The sequence below is a fragment of the Pagrus major genome, chromosome 5 (genome assembly GCF_040436345.1).
Source record: "Pagrus major chromosome 5, Pma_NU_1.0".
Lineage (NCBI taxonomy): Eukaryota > Metazoa > Chordata > Actinopteri > Spariformes > Sparidae > Pagrus > Pagrus major.
Window position 1 is genome coordinate 19481845 of NC_133219.1, and position 19305 is coordinate 19501149.

General features: G+C 40.4%; 5 protein-coding genes across 5 annotated transcripts; all 5 read right to left on the reverse strand.

Annotated features, from left to right (window-relative positions):
* Positions 1-233: 233 nt before the first annotated feature.
* Positions 234-2652, reverse strand: LOC140995483 (E3 ubiquitin-protein ligase TRIM35-like). The gene has a single exon (XM_073465486.1). The coding sequence runs from the start codon at positions 2560-2562 to the stop codon at positions 1141-1143; it is 1422 nt and encodes a 473-aa protein (XP_073321587.1). The 5' UTR covers positions 2563-2652; the 3' UTR covers positions 234-1140.
* A 1218-nt stretch (positions 2653-3870) lies between these two features.
* On the reverse strand, positions 3871-6234 carry LOC140996206 (zinc-binding protein A33-like). Its single transcript, XM_073466518.1, has one exon. It carries the CDS (start codon positions 6209-6211, stop codon positions 4772-4774), a length of 1440 nt encoding a protein of 479 aa, XP_073322619.1. The 5' UTR covers positions 6212-6234; the 3' UTR covers positions 3871-4771.
* Positions 6235-7301: 1067 nt separating this feature from the next.
* On the reverse strand, positions 7302-10036 carry LOC140995415 (zinc-binding protein A33-like). The gene has a single exon (XM_073465404.1). The coding sequence runs from the start codon at positions 10034-10036 to the stop codon at positions 8597-8599; it is 1440 nt and encodes a 479-aa protein (XP_073321505.1). The 3' UTR covers positions 7302-8596.
* Positions 10037-11351: 1315 nt separating this feature from the next.
* On the reverse strand, positions 11352-13796 carry LOC140996100 (zinc-binding protein A33-like). The gene has a single exon (XM_073466350.1). It carries the CDS (start codon positions 13691-13693, stop codon positions 12257-12259), a length of 1437 nt encoding a protein of 478 aa, XP_073322451.1. The 5' UTR covers positions 13694-13796; the 3' UTR covers positions 11352-12256.
* Positions 13797-16076: 2280 nt separating this feature from the next.
* Positions 16077-19218, reverse strand: LOC140995330 (zinc-binding protein A33-like). The gene has a single exon (XM_073465293.1). The coding sequence runs from the start codon at positions 19092-19094 to the stop codon at positions 17655-17657; it is 1440 nt and encodes a 479-aa protein (XP_073321394.1). The 5' UTR covers positions 19095-19218; the 3' UTR covers positions 16077-17654.
* Positions 19219-19305: the final 87 nt, after the last annotated feature.

Consider the following 19305-nt stretch of genomic DNA (forward strand, 5'->3'; position numbering starts at 1 on the left):
TAGCAGAATCATTCACTCAACAGTGAGTCAGGTGACGATGAACCTTTAGTTTCACCTTCAGCATCACATTAGAGAGAAGTCTTTCCATTATAACTGGACCACTAATCCTCACTGCTAAACCAGACTGTGAATACGATACAATAATGTTTAGCTCAGCTGACACTGACAGTTCTCATAAAATGATGCCCACATGTTACAAACAGCTTTCATATGAATCTCATTGACAACTGAAATGTGCAATGTTATATTTTATTTTTCAAGAGCAAGTACCATCCACCAGCTGTGAAAATCATGATGAACCTAAAGACAAAATACAACTGAATTTATCATCAACTGCATCACAGCACACAGAGTTAAACAAAATGGAGGAGGCAGTCTGCAGCAACACTCCCAAAACTAATCAGTTACAGACTAAATCAGGAAATAATCAAATCTCTTGTGTCCTCTGAGTAAAACGACGGCCCCCAGAGTGAACATAATCACAGTATCTTGATAAACTACATTGTGACTGACAGACTTAAAACAAGAGCCTCGACACTTTATTATGACCTGAGAAACATAAACATCTTTATCAACTGTTATCTTTATGAGAATAAAATGTACTTTGTTAAAGAGATACTGCCAACAGATCAGCAATGTTAGTAAACATAAAACAACATGACAGAATATTAAGTTGAAATAATTTCAATTGGAAGTGGAAAGTCAAAAATAAAAAGTTTCTGATAAACTAACATTGATTAAAAACATTGATTGGGAGGAACTGAGACTCAAGAAAAGAACAAACCAACATGAAAAACACTTTGGATGATTCATTTCAGACTGAAGAACAGTTAGAAAACATTTCTGTGACCTTTGACACCAAATCAAATCTGCAGAAGATGTTGAGGAACAAAAAGATCAAGAAACTGATGAACAATGTTTGTACTATAACACTAACCTTAGCCCAACCTAAATTCACACCTTACCACTAACCTGAACCAGGACCTGAGAAATGACACCTTGTTTGCCTCTTTAGGACCGGGCTCTGGTCCTCATGACGACTACTGGTCCTGACAAGGTCAGTGTTTATAGCCTGTAAGAAACACACACACACACACACACACTGCAGACAACAACACTTATTCCTAACATTCCTGAACATCACAGAGAAATATCAGTCTGACAGATTTTGATATCAGCAGTTTTAGCATCACCAGCCTCTCCAATACTGAAATATGGGAAGAGTTTCTCAGTGAAAGTGTCTCTGTGAGTGTAGATGTGAGTCGTGTCTTCAGGGTCGTAGAAGGACACCTCCCCACTGTCATAGTCCAGCTGGACTCTGATCCTCTGGAGACTCTTCTTCACTCTGACAGTCTCACCAGCAACATTAGTGTATTTTCCACTGCGATGCAATAAACACCAGATTCCATATTTTGGTGTAGTAAATCTCTTTCCCTTCCTGTCAACTGACTCTTTGACCAAACCTACAAGCCAGCCAGGATGATCTCCCACCTCCACCTCCCAGCTGTGTTTCCCTGAGCTGAAGCCCTCAGAGCCATGAACAATCCTATAATTAGTGTTTCTCTCTGGATTGTCAGGAAGCTGCTGATATGTGACTCCACATCTCACACTGGTCAGATCATCAGACAGATGGAGCCAGCGGTTTGCAGTGTTTGGGTCCAGAATGACAGGACTGAAGTGGACCTTGTCCTTCATCTTCTCCCAGACTCTGAAGGACAGGTTGCCCAGGTGTTTGGCCACATCTATCAGCGCTCCTGAGACCAGCTGTGGATCTGACAGTGAGCACTGGACTCTGGCTCTGGTCTGAGTGGCTTTATAACTGCTGAGGAATGGCACGTTGTGTTTCTGCAGCTCTTCTTCAACAGCACAGATACTGTCTGACAGAGAGGAGATCTGCTCCTCCATCATCTTCATCTCTCTGCTGATAGTCTTCCCCTTCTGCTCCTCTTCCTCCCTCAGAGCTGCCAGTCTGGACTCCTCTTCCTCTTTCAGGAACTGGTGGAGCTTGTTGAACTCTGCTCTGATCTGCCTCTCTGTGGACGACAGCTGCTTCTTGGAGTGTCGAATCACTTCATTGTATGTTTTCTCCACATGTTTGTAATTGTTCCTTTTGTCCTGTAGAGACTTTAAGTCAGATTTCAGCTGCTCCTTCAGCTCACTGACTGCTTGTTCTACAGGAACCACCTTGTGAGTCTGGTGGAGAGAAAACTCACAGACAGGACACACAGCTCTCTGCTCGTCCTCACAGAACCAATAAGAGACTTCTGGGTGTTTATCACACACGACCTCCTTCTCTCCTTTTTCTGTTTCAGGTGGTCCAGTGTTCAGTCTCTCAGCAAAGGAGTCAGCCAGTTCCTTCAGTGTAAAGTTCACATCTGGATCATCATTCAACGGTTTCCTTTTACAAATGGGACAGTTTTTGTTTTTAGCTTGTTCCCAGAATTTTTGCAGGCAGCTTGAACAGAAGCTGTGGTTGCAGCTAAGAGACACAGGATCTCTGAGAGTCTCTGAACACACATGGCAGCTCAGGAAACTTTCAAGAACAGAACTTTTCTCAGCCATTTGCTCTGATATGTGAACTATTGTTCAACAGCACGACTCACCAAATCTTTGTCTCTTTGATTAACAGTTTATGATCCTTCTGATTCCTGTTTATTGGAGAGATTCTTCATCCTGTAATGTCTCAGCTCTGTTCAGAAATGTCGACATCAGTTTCACTTTCGTTGAAAGTAAATAAATGACAGCTGACATTTCGTTTTCTCACCAGCAGATGGCGCTTTGTGATCTATTAACACATTTTAAGGTAACTGTCCACACATACAAAATAAAGTTTCATAAATACTGTTTACATGTTTTAGGAAATAATCACCATGATTCATGTTTGAAAAATTGTTTTAAATGTTTAATCATAATTTCATTATATGACATGTACTCTCCCAAGATGGTGGAAATTGCTGTATAGTATTTTATTAATGCAACAACACTGAGTTGGCTTCTCTTCGTAGGGTTTCTTTCACTCTTTCTCCCATTCCCTCTGTTTCCAACCTTATTCAATCATTTCTCTGAAGTTGGCTCTTTCTACTTTCCCTTTGTCTCTTTTCGTCCGTTTGGGTTTCTTCTGTATATTGATATTAATCATCTAGTTCTCTGATTCTTCGGATTATTGCTCTGTTCTCTTACGTGCTACACGTGTTTCTATAACTTCAAGACAATGTGTTAAGGTGTTATCAATAAAACCATCATTTAAATAGAAAAGTTTCTGTGTTTACAAGCATTGTATTTTTATTGATTGTAGTAACTGGGAAAATGTTGGAACTGCTTTTGACTAGAATATTTTCTAAGCAGGTAGAAAACATACAAGTTTTTTAACACAACTTAAAGTGAGTCCACAAGACTCAAGATTAAAGATTAAAGCAAACCCTGCTTTACAATTCAATATCAACAATTCAAAGACATTATCTGCTTTGCACTCAACATTTTTTATACATATTATAGGAAATGAGACTTCTGACATGTGGAATGTGGCGACATTTAATTAATGTTTAGCTGTACTTACTCATCAATTTTGATGTCGATGTAAACAATTAGTACCAAGAAAAAATGTCATAGACTGTCTTCAAGTCTTCAGTGTCAACTAGCAGAATCATTCACTCGACAGTGAGTCAGGTGACGATGAGCCTTTAGTTTCACCTTCAGCATCACATTAGAGAGAAGTCTTTCCATTATAACTGGACCACTAATCCTCACTGCTAAACCAGACTGTGTGAATAAGATACAATAATGTTTAGCTCAGCTGACACTGACAGTTCTCATAAAATGATGCCCACATGTTACAAACAGCTTTCATATGAATCTCATTGACAACTGAAATGTGTAATGTTATATTTTATTTTTCACGAGCAAGTACCATCCACCAGCTGTGAAAATCATGATGAACCTAAAGACAAAATACAACTGAATTTATCATCAACTGCATCACAGCATACAGAGTTAAACAAAATGGAGGCGGCAGTCTGCAGCAACACTCCCAAAACTAATCAGTTAAAGACTAAATCAGGAAATAATCAAATCTCTTGTGTCCTCTGAGTAAAACGACGGCCCCAGAGTGAACAAATCAGAGTATCTTGATACACTACATTGTGACTGACAGACTTAAAACAAGAGCCTCGACACTTTATTATGACCTGATAAACATAAATATCTTTATCAACTGTTATCTTTATGAGAATCAAAATGTACTTTGTTAAAGAGATACTGCCAACAGATCAGCAATGTTAGTAAAAATAAAACAACATGACAGCATATTCAGTTGAAATAATCTCAATTGGAGGTGGAAAGTGAAAAATAAAAGTTTCTGATGAACTAACATTGATTAAAAACATTGATTGGGAGGAACTGAGACTCAAGAAAAGAACAAACCAACATGAAAAACACTTTGAATGATTCATTTCAGACTGAAGAACAGTTAGAAAACATTTCTGTGACCTTTGACACCAAATCAAATCTGCAGAAGATGTTGAGGAACAAAAAGATCAAGAAACTGATGAGCAATGTTTGTACTATAACACTAACCTAAGCCCAACCTAAATTCACAACTTACCACTAACCTGAACCAGGACCTGAGAAATGACACCTTGTTTGCCTCTTTAGGACCGGGCTCTGGTCCTCATGACGACTACTGGTCCTGACAAGGTCAGTGTTTATAGCCTGTAAGAACCACACACATACACACACTGGAGACAACAACACTTATTCCTAACATTCCTGAACATCACAGAGAAATATCAGTCTGACAGATTTTGACATCAGCAGTTTTAGCATCACCAGCATTTCCAATACTGAAATATGGGAAGAGTTTCTCAGTGAAAGTGTCTCTGCGAGTGCAGAGGTGAGTCGTGTCTTCATGGTCGTAGAAGGACACCTCCCCCCTGTCATAGTCCAGCTGGACTCTGATCCTCTGGAGACTCTTCTTCACTCTGACAGTCTCACCATCACCATTAGTGTATTTTCCACTGCGATGCATAAAACACCAGATTCCATATTCTGGTGAAGCAGATAACTCTCCCTTCCTGTCAACTGACTCTTTAACCAAACCTACATTCCAGCTAGGATGAATTCCCACCTCCACCTCCCAGCTGTGTTTCCCTGAGCTGAAGCCCTCAGAGCCAAAAACATTGACATACTTAGTGTTTCTCTCTGGATTGTCAGGAAGCTGCTGATATGTGTCTCCACATCTCACACTGGTCAGATCATCAGACAGATGGAGCCAGGGGTTTGCAGTGTTTGGGTCCAGAATGACAGGACTGAAGTGGACCTTGTCCTTCATCTTCTCCCAGACTCTGAAGGACAGGTTCCCCAGGTGTTTGGCCACATCTATCAGCGCTCCTGAGACCAGCTGTGGATCTGGCAGTGAGCACTGGACTCTGGCTCTGGTCTGAGTGGCTTTATAACTGCTGAGGAATGGCACGTTGTGTTTCTGCAGCTCTTCTTCAACAGTACAGATACTGTCTGACAGAGAGGAGATCTGCTCCTCCATCATCTTCATCTCTCTGCTGATAGTCTTCCCCTTCTGCTCCTTTTCCTCCCTCAGAGCTGCCAGTCTGGACTCCTCTTCCTCTTTCAGGAACTGGTGGAGCTTGTTGAACTCTGCTCTGATCTGCCTCTCTGTGGACAACAGCTGCTTCTTGGAGTGTTCAATCACTTCATTGTATGTTTTTTTCACATGTTTGTATTTGTTCCTCTTGTCCTGTAGAGACTTTAAGTCAGATTTCAGCTGCTCCTTCAGCTCACTGACTGCTTGTTCTACAGGAACCACCTTGTGAGTCTGGTGGAGAGAAAACTCACAGACAGGACACACAGCTCTCTGCTCGTCCTCACAGAACCAATAAGAGACTTCTGGGTGTTTATCACACACGACCTCCTCTTTCACCTCCACCTTCTTCTCTCCTTTTTCTGTCTTAGGTGGTCCAGTATTCAGTCTCTTAGCAAAGGCATTGGCCAGTTCCTTCAGTGTGAAGTTCACATCTGGATCATCATTCAACGGTTTTCTTTTACAAATGGGACAGTTTTTGTTTTCAGCTTGTTCCCAGAATTTTTGCAGGCAGCTTGAACAGAAGCTGTGGTTGCAGCTCAGAGACACAGGATCTCTGAAAGTCTCTGAACACACATGGCAGCTCAGGAAACTTTCAACAAGAGCAATTTTCTCAGCCATTTGCTCTGATATGTGAATTATTCTTCAACAGCACGACTCACCAAATCTTTGTCTCTCTGATTAACAGTTTATGATCCTTCTGATTCCTGTTTATTGGAGAGATTCTTCACCCTGTAATGTCTCAGCTCTGTTCAGAAATGTGGAAATCAGTTTCACTTTCCTTGAACGTAAATTAATGACAGCTGACGTTTCGTTTTCTCACCAGCAGATGGCGCTTTGTGATCTATTAACAGATTTTAAGGTAACTGTCCACACATACAAAATAAAATGCAAGTTTCATAAATACTGTTTACATGTTTTAGGAAATAATCACCATGATGATTCATGTTTGAAAAATTGTTTTAAATGTTTAATCATCATTTCATTATATGACATGTACTCTCCCAAGATGGTGGAAATTGCTGTAGAGTATTTTATTAATGCAACAACACCGAGTTGGCTTCTCTTCATAGGGTTTCTTTCACTCTTTCTCCCATTCCCTCTGTTTCCAACCTTATTCAATCATTTCTCTGCAGTTGGCTCTTTCTACTTTCCCTTTGTCTCTTTTCGTCCGTTTGGGTTTCTTCTGTATATTGATATTAATCATCTAGTTCTCTGATTCTTCGGATTATTGCTCTGTTCTCTTACGTGCTACACGTGTTTCTATAACTTTAAGACAATGTGTTAAGGTGTTATCAATAAAACCATAATTTAATTAGAAAAGCGATTCAGTTTCTGTGTTTACAAGCATTGTATTTTTATTGATTGTAGTAACTGGGAAAATGTGGGAACTGCTTTTGACTAGAATATTTTCTAAGCAGGTAGAAAACATACAAGTTTTTTAACACAACTTAAAGTGAGTCCACAGTTATCCAGCATCAATCCTGAAGATCATCCAGCACAGACTCGTGCTATTGGGTTGTTGGGACAGTTAACATAAACACACAGGAACAAACAGCAGCTCCACCGTAATGAATGTTCAAGAATGATTAAATAAATGCTGCTGGGAAATAATAAAGGTTAATGTTAGAGATCAAGATTAAAGCAAACACTGCTTTACAATTCAATATCAACATTCAAAGACATTATCTGCTTTGCACTCAACATTTTTTATACATATTATAGGAAATGAGACTTCTGACATGTGGAACGTGGTGACATTTAATTAACGTTTAGCTGTACTTACTCATCAATTTTAATGTCGATGTAAACAATTAATACCAAGAAAACATGTCATAGACTGTCTTTAAGAGTCTTTAGTGTCAACTAGCAGAATCATTCACTCGACAGTGAGTCAGGTGACGATGAACCTTTAGTTTCACCTTCAGCGTCACATTAGAGAGAAGTCTTTCCATTATAACTGGACCACTAATCCTCACTGCTAAACCAGACTGTGAATACGATACAATAATGTTTAGCTCAGCTGACACTGACAGTTATCATAAAATGATGCCCACATGTTACAAACAGCTTTCATATAAATCTCATTGACAACTGAAATGTGTAATGTTATATTTTATTTCTCAAGACCAAGTACCATCCACCAGCTGTGAAAATCATGATGAACCTAAAGACAAAATACAACTTAATTTATCATCAACTGCATCACAGCATACAGAGTCAAACAAAATGGAGGAGGCAGTCTGCAGCAACACTCCCAAAACTAATCAGTTACAGACCAAATCAGGAAATAATCAAATCTCTTGTGTTCTCTGAGTAAAACGACGGCCCCCAGAGTGAACATAATCACAGTATCTTGATACACTACATTGTGACTGACAGACTTAAAACAAGAGCCTCGACACTTTATTATGACCTGAGAAACATAAACATCTTTATCAACTGTTATCTTTATGAGAATCAAAATGTACTTTGTTAAAGAGATACTGCCAACAGATCAGCAACGTAAGTAAACATAAAACAACATGACAGAATATTAAGTTGAAATAATTTCAATTGGAAGTGGAAAGTCAAAAATAAAAAGTTTCTGATAAACTAACATTGATTAAAAACATTGATTGGGAGGAACTGAGACTCAAGAAAACAACAAACCAACATGAAAAACACTTTGAATGATTCATTTCAGACTGAAGAACAGTTAGAAAACATTTCTGTGACCTTTGACACCAAATCAAATCTGCAGAAGATGTTGAGGAACAAAAAAATCAGGAAACTGTTGAACAATGTTTGTACTATAACACTAACCTTAGCCCAACCTAAATTCACACCTTACCACTAACCTGAACCAGGACCTGAGAAATGACACCTTGTTTGCCTCTTTAGGACCGGGCTCTGGTCCCCATGACGACTACTGGTCCTGACAAGGTCAGTGTTTATAGCCTGTAAGAAACACACACAAATACACACACTGCAGACAACAACATCTATTCCTAACATTCCTGAACATCACAGAGAAATATCAGTCTGACAGATTTTGATATCAGCAGTTTTAGCATCACCAGCCTCTCCAATACTGAAATATGGGAAGAGTTTCTCAGTGAAAGTGTCTCTGTGAGTGTAGAGATGAGTCGTGTCTTCAGGGTCGTAGAAGGACACCTCCCCACTGTCATAGTCCAGCTGGACTCTGATCCTCTGGAGACTCTTCTTCACTCTGACAGTCTCACCAACACCATTAGAGTATTTTCCACTGCGATGCGTTAAACACCAGATTCCATATTTTGGTGAAGCAGATAACTCTCCCTTCCTGTCAACTGACTCTTTAACCAAACCTACATTCCAGTCAGGATGATCTCCCACCTCCACCTCCCAGCTGTGTTTCCCTGAGCTGAAGCCCTCAGAGCCCAGAACAATGGTATACTTAGTGTTTCTCTCTGGATTGTCAGGAAGCTGCTGGTCTGTGTCTCCCTGTCTCACACTGGTCAGATCATCAGACAGATGGAGCCAGCGGTTTGCAGTGTTTGGGTCCAGAATGACAGGACTGAAGTGGACCTTGTCCTTCATCTTCTCCCAGACTCTGAAGGACAGGTTGCCCAGGTGTTTGGCCACATCTATCAGCGCTCCTGAGACCAGCTGTGGATCTGACAGTGAGCACTGGACTCTGGCTCTGGTCTGAGTGGCTTTATAACTGCTGAGGAATGGCACGTTGTGTTTCTGCAGCTCTTCTTCAACAGCACAGATACTGTCTGACAGAGAGGAGATCTGCTCCTCCATCATCTTCATCTCTCTGCTGATAGTCTTCCCCTTCTGCTCCTCTTCCTCCCTCAGAGCTGCCAGTCTGGACTCCTCTTCCTCTTTCAGGAACTGGTGGAGCTTGTTGAACTCTGCTCTGATCTGCCTCTCTGTGAACAACAGCTGCTTCTTGGAGTGTTCAATCACTTCATTGTATGTTTCCTCCACATGTTTGTATTTGTTCCTCTTGTCCTGTAGAGACTTTAAGTCAGATTTCAGCTGCTCCTTCAGCTCACTGACTGCTTGTTCTACAGGAACCACCTTGTGAGTCTGGTGGAGAGAAAACTCACAGACAGGACACACAGCTCTCTGCTCGTCCTCACAGAACCAATAAGAGACTTCTGGGTGTTTATCACACACGACCTCCTCTTTCACCTCCACCTTCTTCTCTCCTTTTTCTGTCTCAGGTGGTCCAGTGTTCAGTCTCTCAGCAAAGGAGTCAGCCAGTTCCTTCAGTGTAAAGTTCACATCTGGATCAACATTCAACGGTTTCCTTTTACAAATGGGACAGTTTTTGTTTTTAGCTTGTTCCCAGAATTTTTGCAGGCAGCTTGAACAGAAGCTGTGGTTGCAGCTCAGAGACACAGGATCTCTGAAAGTCTCTGAACACACATGGCAGCTCAGGTAACTTTCAACACGAGCAATTTTCTCAGCCATTTGATCTGATATGTGAATTATTCTTCAACAGCACGACTCACCATATCTTTGTCTCTCTGATTAACAGTTTATGATCCTTCTGATTCCTGTTTATTGGAGATTCTTCACCCTGTAATGGCGTCTCAGCTCCATTCAGAAATGTGGAAATCAGTTTCACTTTCCTTGAACGTAAATTAATGACAGCTGACATTTCGTTTTCTCACCAGCAGATGGCGCTTTGTGATCTATTAACACATTTTAAGGTAACTGCCCAGACATACAAAATAAAATGCAAGTTTCATAAATACTGTTTACATGTTTTAGGAAATAATCACCATGATGATTCATGTATGAAAAAATGTTTTAAATGTTTAATCATAATTTCATTATATGACATGTACTCTCCCAAGATGGTGAAAATTGCTGTAGAGTATTTTATTAATGCAACAACACTGAGTTGGCTTCTCTTCGTAGGGTTTCTTTCACTCTTTCTCCCATTCCCTCTGTTTCCAACCTTATTCAATCATTTCTCTGCAGTTGGCTCTTTCTACTTTCCCTTTGTCTCTTTTCGTCTGTTTGGGTTTCTTCTGTATATTGATATTAATCATCTAGTTCTCTGATTCTTCGGATTTTTGCTCTGTTCTCTTACGTGCTACACGTGTTTCTATAACTTCAAGACAATGTGTTAAGGTGTTATCAATAAAACCATCATTTAAATAGAAAAGTTTCTGTGTTTACAAGCATTGTATTTTTATTGATTGTAGTAACTGGGAAAATGTTGGAACTGCTTTTGACTAGAATATTTTCTAAGCAGGTAGAAAACATACAAGTTTTTTAACACAACTTAAAGTGAGTCCACAAGACTCAAGATTAAAGATTAAAGCAAACCCTGCTTTACAATTCAATATCAACAATTCAAAGACATTATCTGCTTTGCACTCAACATTTTTTATACATATAGGAAATGAGACTTCTGACATGTGGAATGTGGTGACATTTAATTAATGTTTAGCTGTACTTACTAATCAATTTTGATGTCGATATAAACAATTAGTACCAAGAAAAAATGTCATAGACTGTCTTCAAGTCTTCAGTGTCAACTAGCAGAATCATTCACTTGACAGTGAGTCAGGTGACGATGAACCTTTAGTTTCACCTTCAGCGTCACATTAGAGAGAAGTCTTTCCATTATAACTGGACCACTAATCCTCACTGCTAAACCAGACTGTGTGAATACGATACAATAATGTTTAGCTCAGCTGACACTGACAGTTATCATAAAATGATGCCCACATGTTACAAACAGCTTTCATATAAATCTCATTGACAACTGAAATGTGCAATGTTATATTTTATTTTTCAAGAGCAAGTACCATCCACCAGCTGTGAAAATCATGATGAACCTAAAGACAAAATACAACTGAATTTATCATCAACTGCATCACAGCATACAGAGTCAAACAAAATGGAGGAGGCAGTCTGCAGCAACACTCCCAAAACTAATCAGTTACAGACTAAATCAGGAAATAATCAAATCTCTTGTGTCCTCTGAGTAAAACGACGGCCCCAGAGTGAACATAATCACACTATCTTGATACACTACATTGTGACTGACAGACTTAAAACAAGAGCCTCGACACTTTATTATGACCTGAGAAACATAAACATCTTTATCAACTGTTATCTTTATGAGAATAAAATGTACTTTGTTAAAGAGATACTGCCAACAGATCAGCAACGTAAGTAAACATAAAACAACATGACAGAATATTAAGTTGAAATAATCTCAATTGGAAGTGGAAAGTCAAAAATAAAAAGTTTCTGATAAACTAACATTGATTAAAAACATTGATTGGGAGGAACTGAGACTCAAGAAAACAACAAACCAACATGAAAAACACTTTGGATGATTCATTTCAGACTGAAGAACAGTTAGAAAACATTTCTGTGACCTTTGACACCAAATCAAATCTGCAGAAGATGTTGAGGAACAAAAAAAATCAGGAAACTGTTGAACAATGTTTGTGCTATAACACTAACCTTAGCCCAACCTAAATTCACACCTTACCACTAACCTGAACCAGGACCTGAGAAATGACACCTTGTTTGCCTCTTTAGGACCGGGCTCTGGTCCCCATGACGACTACTGGTCCTGACAAGGTCAGTGTTTATAGCCTGTAAGAAACACACACAAACACACACACTGCAGACAACAACATCTATTCCTAACATTCCTGAACATCACAGAGAAATATCAGTCTGACAGATTTTGATATCAGCAGTTTCAGCATCACCAGCCTCTCCAATACTGAAATATGGGAAGAGTTTGTCAGTGAAAGTGTCTCTGTAAGTGCAGAGGTGAGTCATGTCTTCAGGGTCGTAGAAGGACACCTCCCCCCTGTCATAGTCCAGCTGGACTCTGATCCTCTGGAGACTCTTCTTCACTCTGACAGTCTTATTAAGACCATTAGTGTATTTTCCATCACCATGCGATAAACACCAGATTCCACATTCTGGTGAAGCAGATATCTTTCCCTTCCTGTCAACTGACTCTTTAACCAAACCTACAAGCCAGTCAGGATGATCTCCAACCTCCACCTCCCAGCTGTGTTTCCCTGAGCTGAAGCCCTCAGAGCCCAGAACTTGGGCATACATAGTGTTTCTCTCTGGATTGTCAGGAAGCTGCTGCTTTGTGTCTCCCTGTCTCACACTGGTCAGATCATCAGACAGATATAAACAGCGGTGTGCAGTGTTTGGGTCCAGAATGACAGGACTGAAGTGGACCTTGTCCTTCAACTTCTCCCAGACTCTGAAGGACAGGTTCCCCAGGTGTTTGGCCACATCTATCAGCGCTCCTGAGACCAGCTGTGGATCTGACAGTGAGCACTGGACTCTGGCTCTGGTCTGAGTGGCTTTATAACTGCTGAGGAATGGCACGTTGTGTTTCTGCAGCTCTTCTTCAACAGCACAGATACTGTCTGACAGAGAGGAGATCTGCTCCTCCATCATCTTCATCTCTCTGCTGATAGTCTTCCCCTTCTGCTCCTCTTCCTCCCTCAGAGCTGCCAGTCTGGACTTCTCTTCCTCTTTCAGGAACTGGTGGAGCTTGTTGAACTCTGCTCTGATCTGCCTCTCTGTGGACAACAGCTGCTTCTTGGAGTGTTCAATCACTTCATTGTATGTTTCCTCCACATGTTTGTATTTGTTCCTCTTGTCCTGTAGAGACTTTAAGTCAGATTTCAGCTGCTCCTTCAGCTCACTGACTGCTTGTTCTACAGGAACCACCTTGTGAGTCTGGTGGAGAGAAAACTCACAGACAGGACACACAACTCTCTGCTCGTCCTCACAGAACCAATAAGAGACTTCTGGGTGTTTATCACACACGACCTCCTCTTTCACCTCCACCTTCTTCTCTCCTTTTTCTGTTTCAGGTGGTCCAGTGTTCAGTCTCTCAGCAAAGGAGTCAGCCAGTTCCTTCAGTGTGAAGTTCACATCTGGATCATCATTCAACGGTTTCCTTTTACAAATGGGACAGTTTTTGTTTTCAGCTTGTTCCCAGAATTGTTGCAGGCAGCTTGAACAGAAGCTGTGGTTGCAGCTCAGAGACACAGGATCTCTGAAAGTCTCTGAACACACATGGCAGCTCAGGAAACTTTCAAAGAGAGCTCTCTCAGCCATTTGCTCTGATATGTGAATTATTCTTCAACAGCACGACTCACCAAATCTTTGTTTCTTTGAGTAACAGTTTATGATCCTTCTGATTCCTGTTTATTGGAGAGATTCTTCACCCTGTAATGGCGTCTCAGCTCCGTCCGGAAATGTCGACATCAGTTTCATTTTCCTTGAAAGTTAATAATTGACAGCTGACATTTCGTTTTCTCACCAGCAGATTGTGCTTTGTGATCTATTAACACAAAATAAAATGCAAGTTTCATTAATACTGTTTACATGTTTTAGGAAATAATCACCATGATGATTCATGTGTGAAATAGCCAAAGTGCTGTAGAGTATTTTATTAATGCATACAAAAATGATTAATCACAAAAAGAGGTTGTGTTTTTGAATGAAATACACACGCTCATAAAAGAAACCAGAAATCTTAACATCGGCATTGAACACAACAGTAATGTTTATCAAGTCAAACTAAAAACATGAGTAGAAAGCAAAGCGCGCATCGGCATAAATGGTAGGAAACATGAGCCACTCCGAGTTGCTACCCGGACGATAAAAACTGTGACACACAACATCCGCCTAACTACAGGATCGAAAGAAAAGTTTTCTCGCCTGTTGAACCGTAAGGGAATCCTGTGCAAACTGTGCAAGATATCTACAATCACCAGAGAGACAGCCGGTGAGACAGCCAGCGCAGAGAGTGCGACTGTGGACTGTACAGGGAAGTCTTTGTGCAGCCGCTAGCCGCTAGCTGCTAGCCGCTAGCTGCTAGCTGTAGCCACCGGGTCGCTCGGCAGCGCACAGTGAAGAGTTAACCCCTTAAATGCCAGCGTGTTTTCTGCTTGTTAGTAAATATGTTCAAGTTTACAGACCTGATTTAAAATAATGATTTCAATATTGATATTATTTAAATAAATAATACATGGAAAATATTTAAAAAAAAGACTAATATTAAGTTCATAACATCACTTTTATGTGTGGATAGTAGATAACTTTTACAGTTTACTTCAGGAAAATTAGGGGAAAATTGTCTTATTTTCTGATTTGCATTTATTTATTCAAATTGTATTGTAAATTATGTTTCTTGTTTTTTGCACCAAAAGGTTTTTCACCTAATCACCCTGCCAACAACTGAAGAATAAAAGAAGGAAAAATAAAATGAAAGTTTGAAGCCAGTTAAAACTGAGTAGATGTCCCTCTCTTTCAAATGGAGACTGCACAAAAAGTAAATAACTTGACAATGTTCATGAAAAACATGAATACATTTTCAATAAAAAAGTATATGAGCATTATGACTATGAGGATGTTGACGGTGATGATGTGATGAAGACTATCTCGCATGCTTTTCTATGGGCCTCTGTGTTGTCAGTGCAGAGTGGCTGCCTTTTGTACGTAGCTGGGAGAGGACTACGAGGGGCGCTTGTTGACTGTGAGCATCAAGAGTGACTTCAGGGCTTCAGTTATAGCCTGCGTGTCACTGCCGAGTCCACCTGACAGAGTAGAGGCAGTTCAAAGAGTGAACGAGCTCCAGCAGGGGAGCACTCACACAGTGTAAAGCACAAACACACAGGGATGGAGGGCGGACTGATGCCTCTGATGTAGCTGCACAATAAGTTGACTTTAGTGTCAAATCTAACAGACAATCCAGTCAGAGACAGCAGCAGTTTATCACCGTAGATTAAGAAAACGCTTCTATTATTATTATTGATCAGGGCTGCACAGTTATGACCAAGATGACCATCCTCATGTCGACACATGATTGATCTCCAGAATCATTCTCCTTTATTCATCTTATGTCAGAAAAACTGTTTCCAGACGCTTTTTACATTCTTGGCTAAAAAAAAATGCACTGATTCCACTGATAAATCATGATTCTGTGTGACTGATCAAAGCTAAAATCATGATAGAAAATGAGTAATTGTGCAGCCCTACATATAAAATACAATAACTGTCCTTCTCTAGTCTCTTGAGGTCAGTGCGAGCTCCGCTGCCTTCCTGTCAGCTATTCAGTCAAACGAAGCATGACTGAGATCAACTGGAGCCACGTGTTCACTCTGAACCGCCGCCATCTTCTTTCTCCAGCCAGTGCCGAAGTTGCACTGACAACACTGAGTTGGCTTCTCTTCGTAGGGTTTCTTTCACTCTTTCTCCCATTCCCTCTGTTTCCAACCTTATTCAATCATTTCTCTGCAGTTGGCTCTTTCTACTTTCCCTTTGTCTCTTTTCGTCCGTTTGGGTTTCTTCTGTATATTGATATTAATCATCTAGTTCTCTGATTCTTCGGATTATTGCTCTGTTCTCTTACGTGCTACACGTGTTTCTATAACTTCAAGACAATGTGTTAAGGTGTTATCAATAAAACCATCATTTAAATAGAAAAGCGATTCAGTTTCTGTGTTTACAAGCATTGTATTTTTATTGATTGTAGTAACTGGGAAAATGTGGGAACTGCTTTTGACTAGAATATTTTCTAAGCAGGTAGAAAACATACAAGTTTTTTAACACAACTTAAAGTGAGTCCACAGTTATCCAGCATCAATCCTGAAGATCATCCAGCACAGACTCGTGCTATTGGGTTGTTGGGACAGTTAACATAAACACACAGGAACAAACAGCAGCTCCACCGTAATGAATGTTCAAGAATGATTAAATAAATGCTGCTGGGAAATAATAAAGGTTAATGTTAGAGATCAAGATTAAAGCAAACACTGCTTTACAATTCAATATCAACAATTCAAAGACATTATCTGCTTTGCACTCAACATTTTTTATACATATAGGAAATGAGACTTCTGACATGTGGAACGTGGTGACATTTAAGTAACGTTTAGCTGTACTTACTCATCAATTTTGATGTCAATTTAAACAATTAGTACCAAGAAAAAATGTCATAGACTGTCTTTATGAGTCTTTAGTGTCAACTAGCAGAATCATTCACTCGACAGTGAGTCAGGTGACGATGAACCTTTAGTTTCACCTTCAGCATCACATTAGAGAGAAGTCTTTCCATTATAACTGGACCACTAATCCTCACTGCTAAACCAGACTGTGAATAAGATACAATAATGTTTAGCTCAGCTGACACTGACAGTTATCATAAAATGATGCCCACATGTTACAAACAGCTTTCATATGAATCTCATTGACAACTGAAATGTGCAATGTTATATTTTATTTTTCAAGAGCAAATACCATCCACCAGCTGTGAAAATCATGATGAACCTAAAGACAAAATACAACTTAATTTATCATCAACTGCATCACAGCATACAGAGTTAAACAAAATGGAGGAGGCAGTCTGCAGCAACACTCCCAAAACTAATCAGTTAAAGACTAAATCAGGAAATAATCAAATCTCTTGTGTTCTCTGAGTAAAACGACGGCCCCAGAGTGAACATAATCACAGTATCTTGATACACTACATTGTGACTGACAGACTTAAAACAAGAGCCTCGACACTTTATTATGACCTGAGAAACATAAACATCTTTATCAACTGTTATCTTTATGAGAATCAAAATGTACTTTGTTAAAGAGATACTGCCAACAGATCAGCAAGTAAACATAAAACAACATGACAGAATATTAAGTTGAAATAATTTCAATTGGAAGTGGAAAGTCAAAAATAAAAAGTTTCTGATAAACTAACATTGATTAAAAACATTGATTGGGAGGAACTGAGACTCAAGAAAACAACAAACCAACATGAAAAACACTTTGGATGATTCATTTCAGACTGAAGAACAGTTAGAAAACATTTCTGTGACCTTTGACACCAAATCAAATCTGCAGAAGATGTTGAGGAACAAAAAAAATCAGGAAACTGTTGAACAATGTTTGTGCTATAACACTAACCTTAGCCCAACCTAAATTCACACCTTACCACTAACCTGAACCAGGACCTGAGAAATGACACCTTGTTTGCCTCTTTAGGACCGGGCTCTGGTCATCCTAACATTCCTGAACATCACAGAGAAATATCAGTCTGACAGATTTTGATATCAGCAGTTTCAGCATCACCAGCCTCTCCAATACTGAAATATGGGAAGAGTTTGTCAGTGAAAGTGTCTCTGTAAGTGCAGAGGTGAGTCATGTCTTCAGGGTCGTAGAAGGACACCTCCCCCCTGTCATAGTCCAGCTGGACTCTGATCCTCTGGAGACTCTTCTTCACTCTGACAGTCTTATTAAGACCATTAGTGTATTTTCCATCACCATGCGATAAACACCAGATTCCACATTCTGGTGAAGCAGATATCTTTCCCTTCCTGTCAACTGACTCTTTAACCAAACCTACAAGCCAGTCAGGATGATCTCCAACCTCCACCTCCCAGCTGTGTTTCCCTGAGCTGAAGCCCTCAGAGCCATGAACACTGGCATACATAGTGTTTCTCTCTGGATTGTCAGGAAGCTGCTGGTCTGTGTCTCCACGTCTCACACTGGTCAGATCATCAGACAGATAGAGCCAGCCACTTGCAGTGTTTGGGTCCAGAATGACAGGACTGAAGTGGACCTTGTCCTTCATCTTCTCCCAGACTCTGAAGGACAGGTTCCCCAGGTGTTTGGCCACATCTATCAGCGCTCCTGAGACCAGCTGTGGATCTGACAGTGAGCACTGGACTCTGGCTCTGGTCTGAGTGGCTTTATAACTGCTGAGGAATGGCACGTTGTGTTTCTGCAGCTCTTCTTCAACAGCACAGATACTGTCTGACAGAGAGGAGATCTGCTCCTCCATCATCTTCATCTCTCTGCTGATAGTCTTCCCCTTCTGCTCCTCTTCCTCCCTCAGAGCTGCCAGTCTGGACTCCTCTTCCTCTTTCAGGAACTGGTGCAGCTTGGTGAACTCTGCTCTGATCTGCCTCTCTGTGGACAACAGCTGCTTCTTGGATTGTTCAATCACTTCATTGTATGTTTCCTCCACATGTTTGTATTTGTTCCTTTTGTCCTGTAGAGACTTTAAGTCAGATGTCAGCTGCTCCTTCAGCTCGCTGACTGCTTGTTCTACAGGAACCACCTTGTGAGTCTGGTGGAGAGAAAACTCACAGACAGGACACACAGCTCTCTGCTCGTCCTCACAGAACCAATAAGAGACTTCTGGGTGTTTATCACACACGACCTCCTCTTTCACCTCCACCTTCTTCTCTCCTTTTTCTGTTTCAGGTGGTCCAGTGTTCAGTCTCTCAGCAAAGGAGTCAGCCAGTTCCTTCAGTGTAAAGTTCACATCTGGATCATCATTCAACGGTTTCCTTTTACAAATGGGACAGTTTTTGTTTTCAGCTTGTTCCCAGAATTTTTGCAGGCAGCTTGAACAGAAGCTGTGGTTGCAGCTCAGAGACACAGGATCTCTGAAAGTCTCTGAACACACATGGCAGCTCAGGAAACTTTCAACACGAGCAATTTTCTCAGCCATTTGCTCTGATATGTGAATTATTCTTCAACAGCACGACTCACCAAATCTTTGTCTCTTTGATTAACAGTTTATGATCCTTCTGATTCCTGTTTATTGGAGAGATTCTTCACCCTGTAATGGCGTCTCAGCTCTGTTCAGAAATGTCGACATCAGTTTCATTTTCCTTGAAAGTAAAAAAATGACAGCTGACATTTCGTTTTCTCACCAGCAG

Coding starts and splice junctions, on each gene's coding strand:
- LOC140995330 (XM_073465293.1), bottom strand. CDS start 19,094: ATGGCTGAGAAAATTGCTCGTGTTGAAAGTTTCCTGAGCTGCCATGTG.
- LOC140995415 (XM_073465404.1), bottom strand. CDS start 10,036: ATGGCTGAGAAAATTGCTCGTGTTGAAAGTTACCTGAGCTGCCATGTG.
- LOC140996206 (XM_073466518.1), bottom strand. CDS start 6,211: ATGGCTGAGAAAATTGCTCTTGTTGAAAGTTTCCTGAGCTGCCATGTG.
- LOC140995483 (XM_073465486.1), bottom strand. CDS start 2,562: ATGGCTGAGAAAAGTTCTGTTCTTGAAAGTTTCCTGAGCTGCCATGTG.
- LOC140996100 (XM_073466350.1), bottom strand. CDS start 13,693: ATGGCTGAGAGAGCTCTCTTTGAAAGTTTCCTGAGCTGCCATGTGTGT.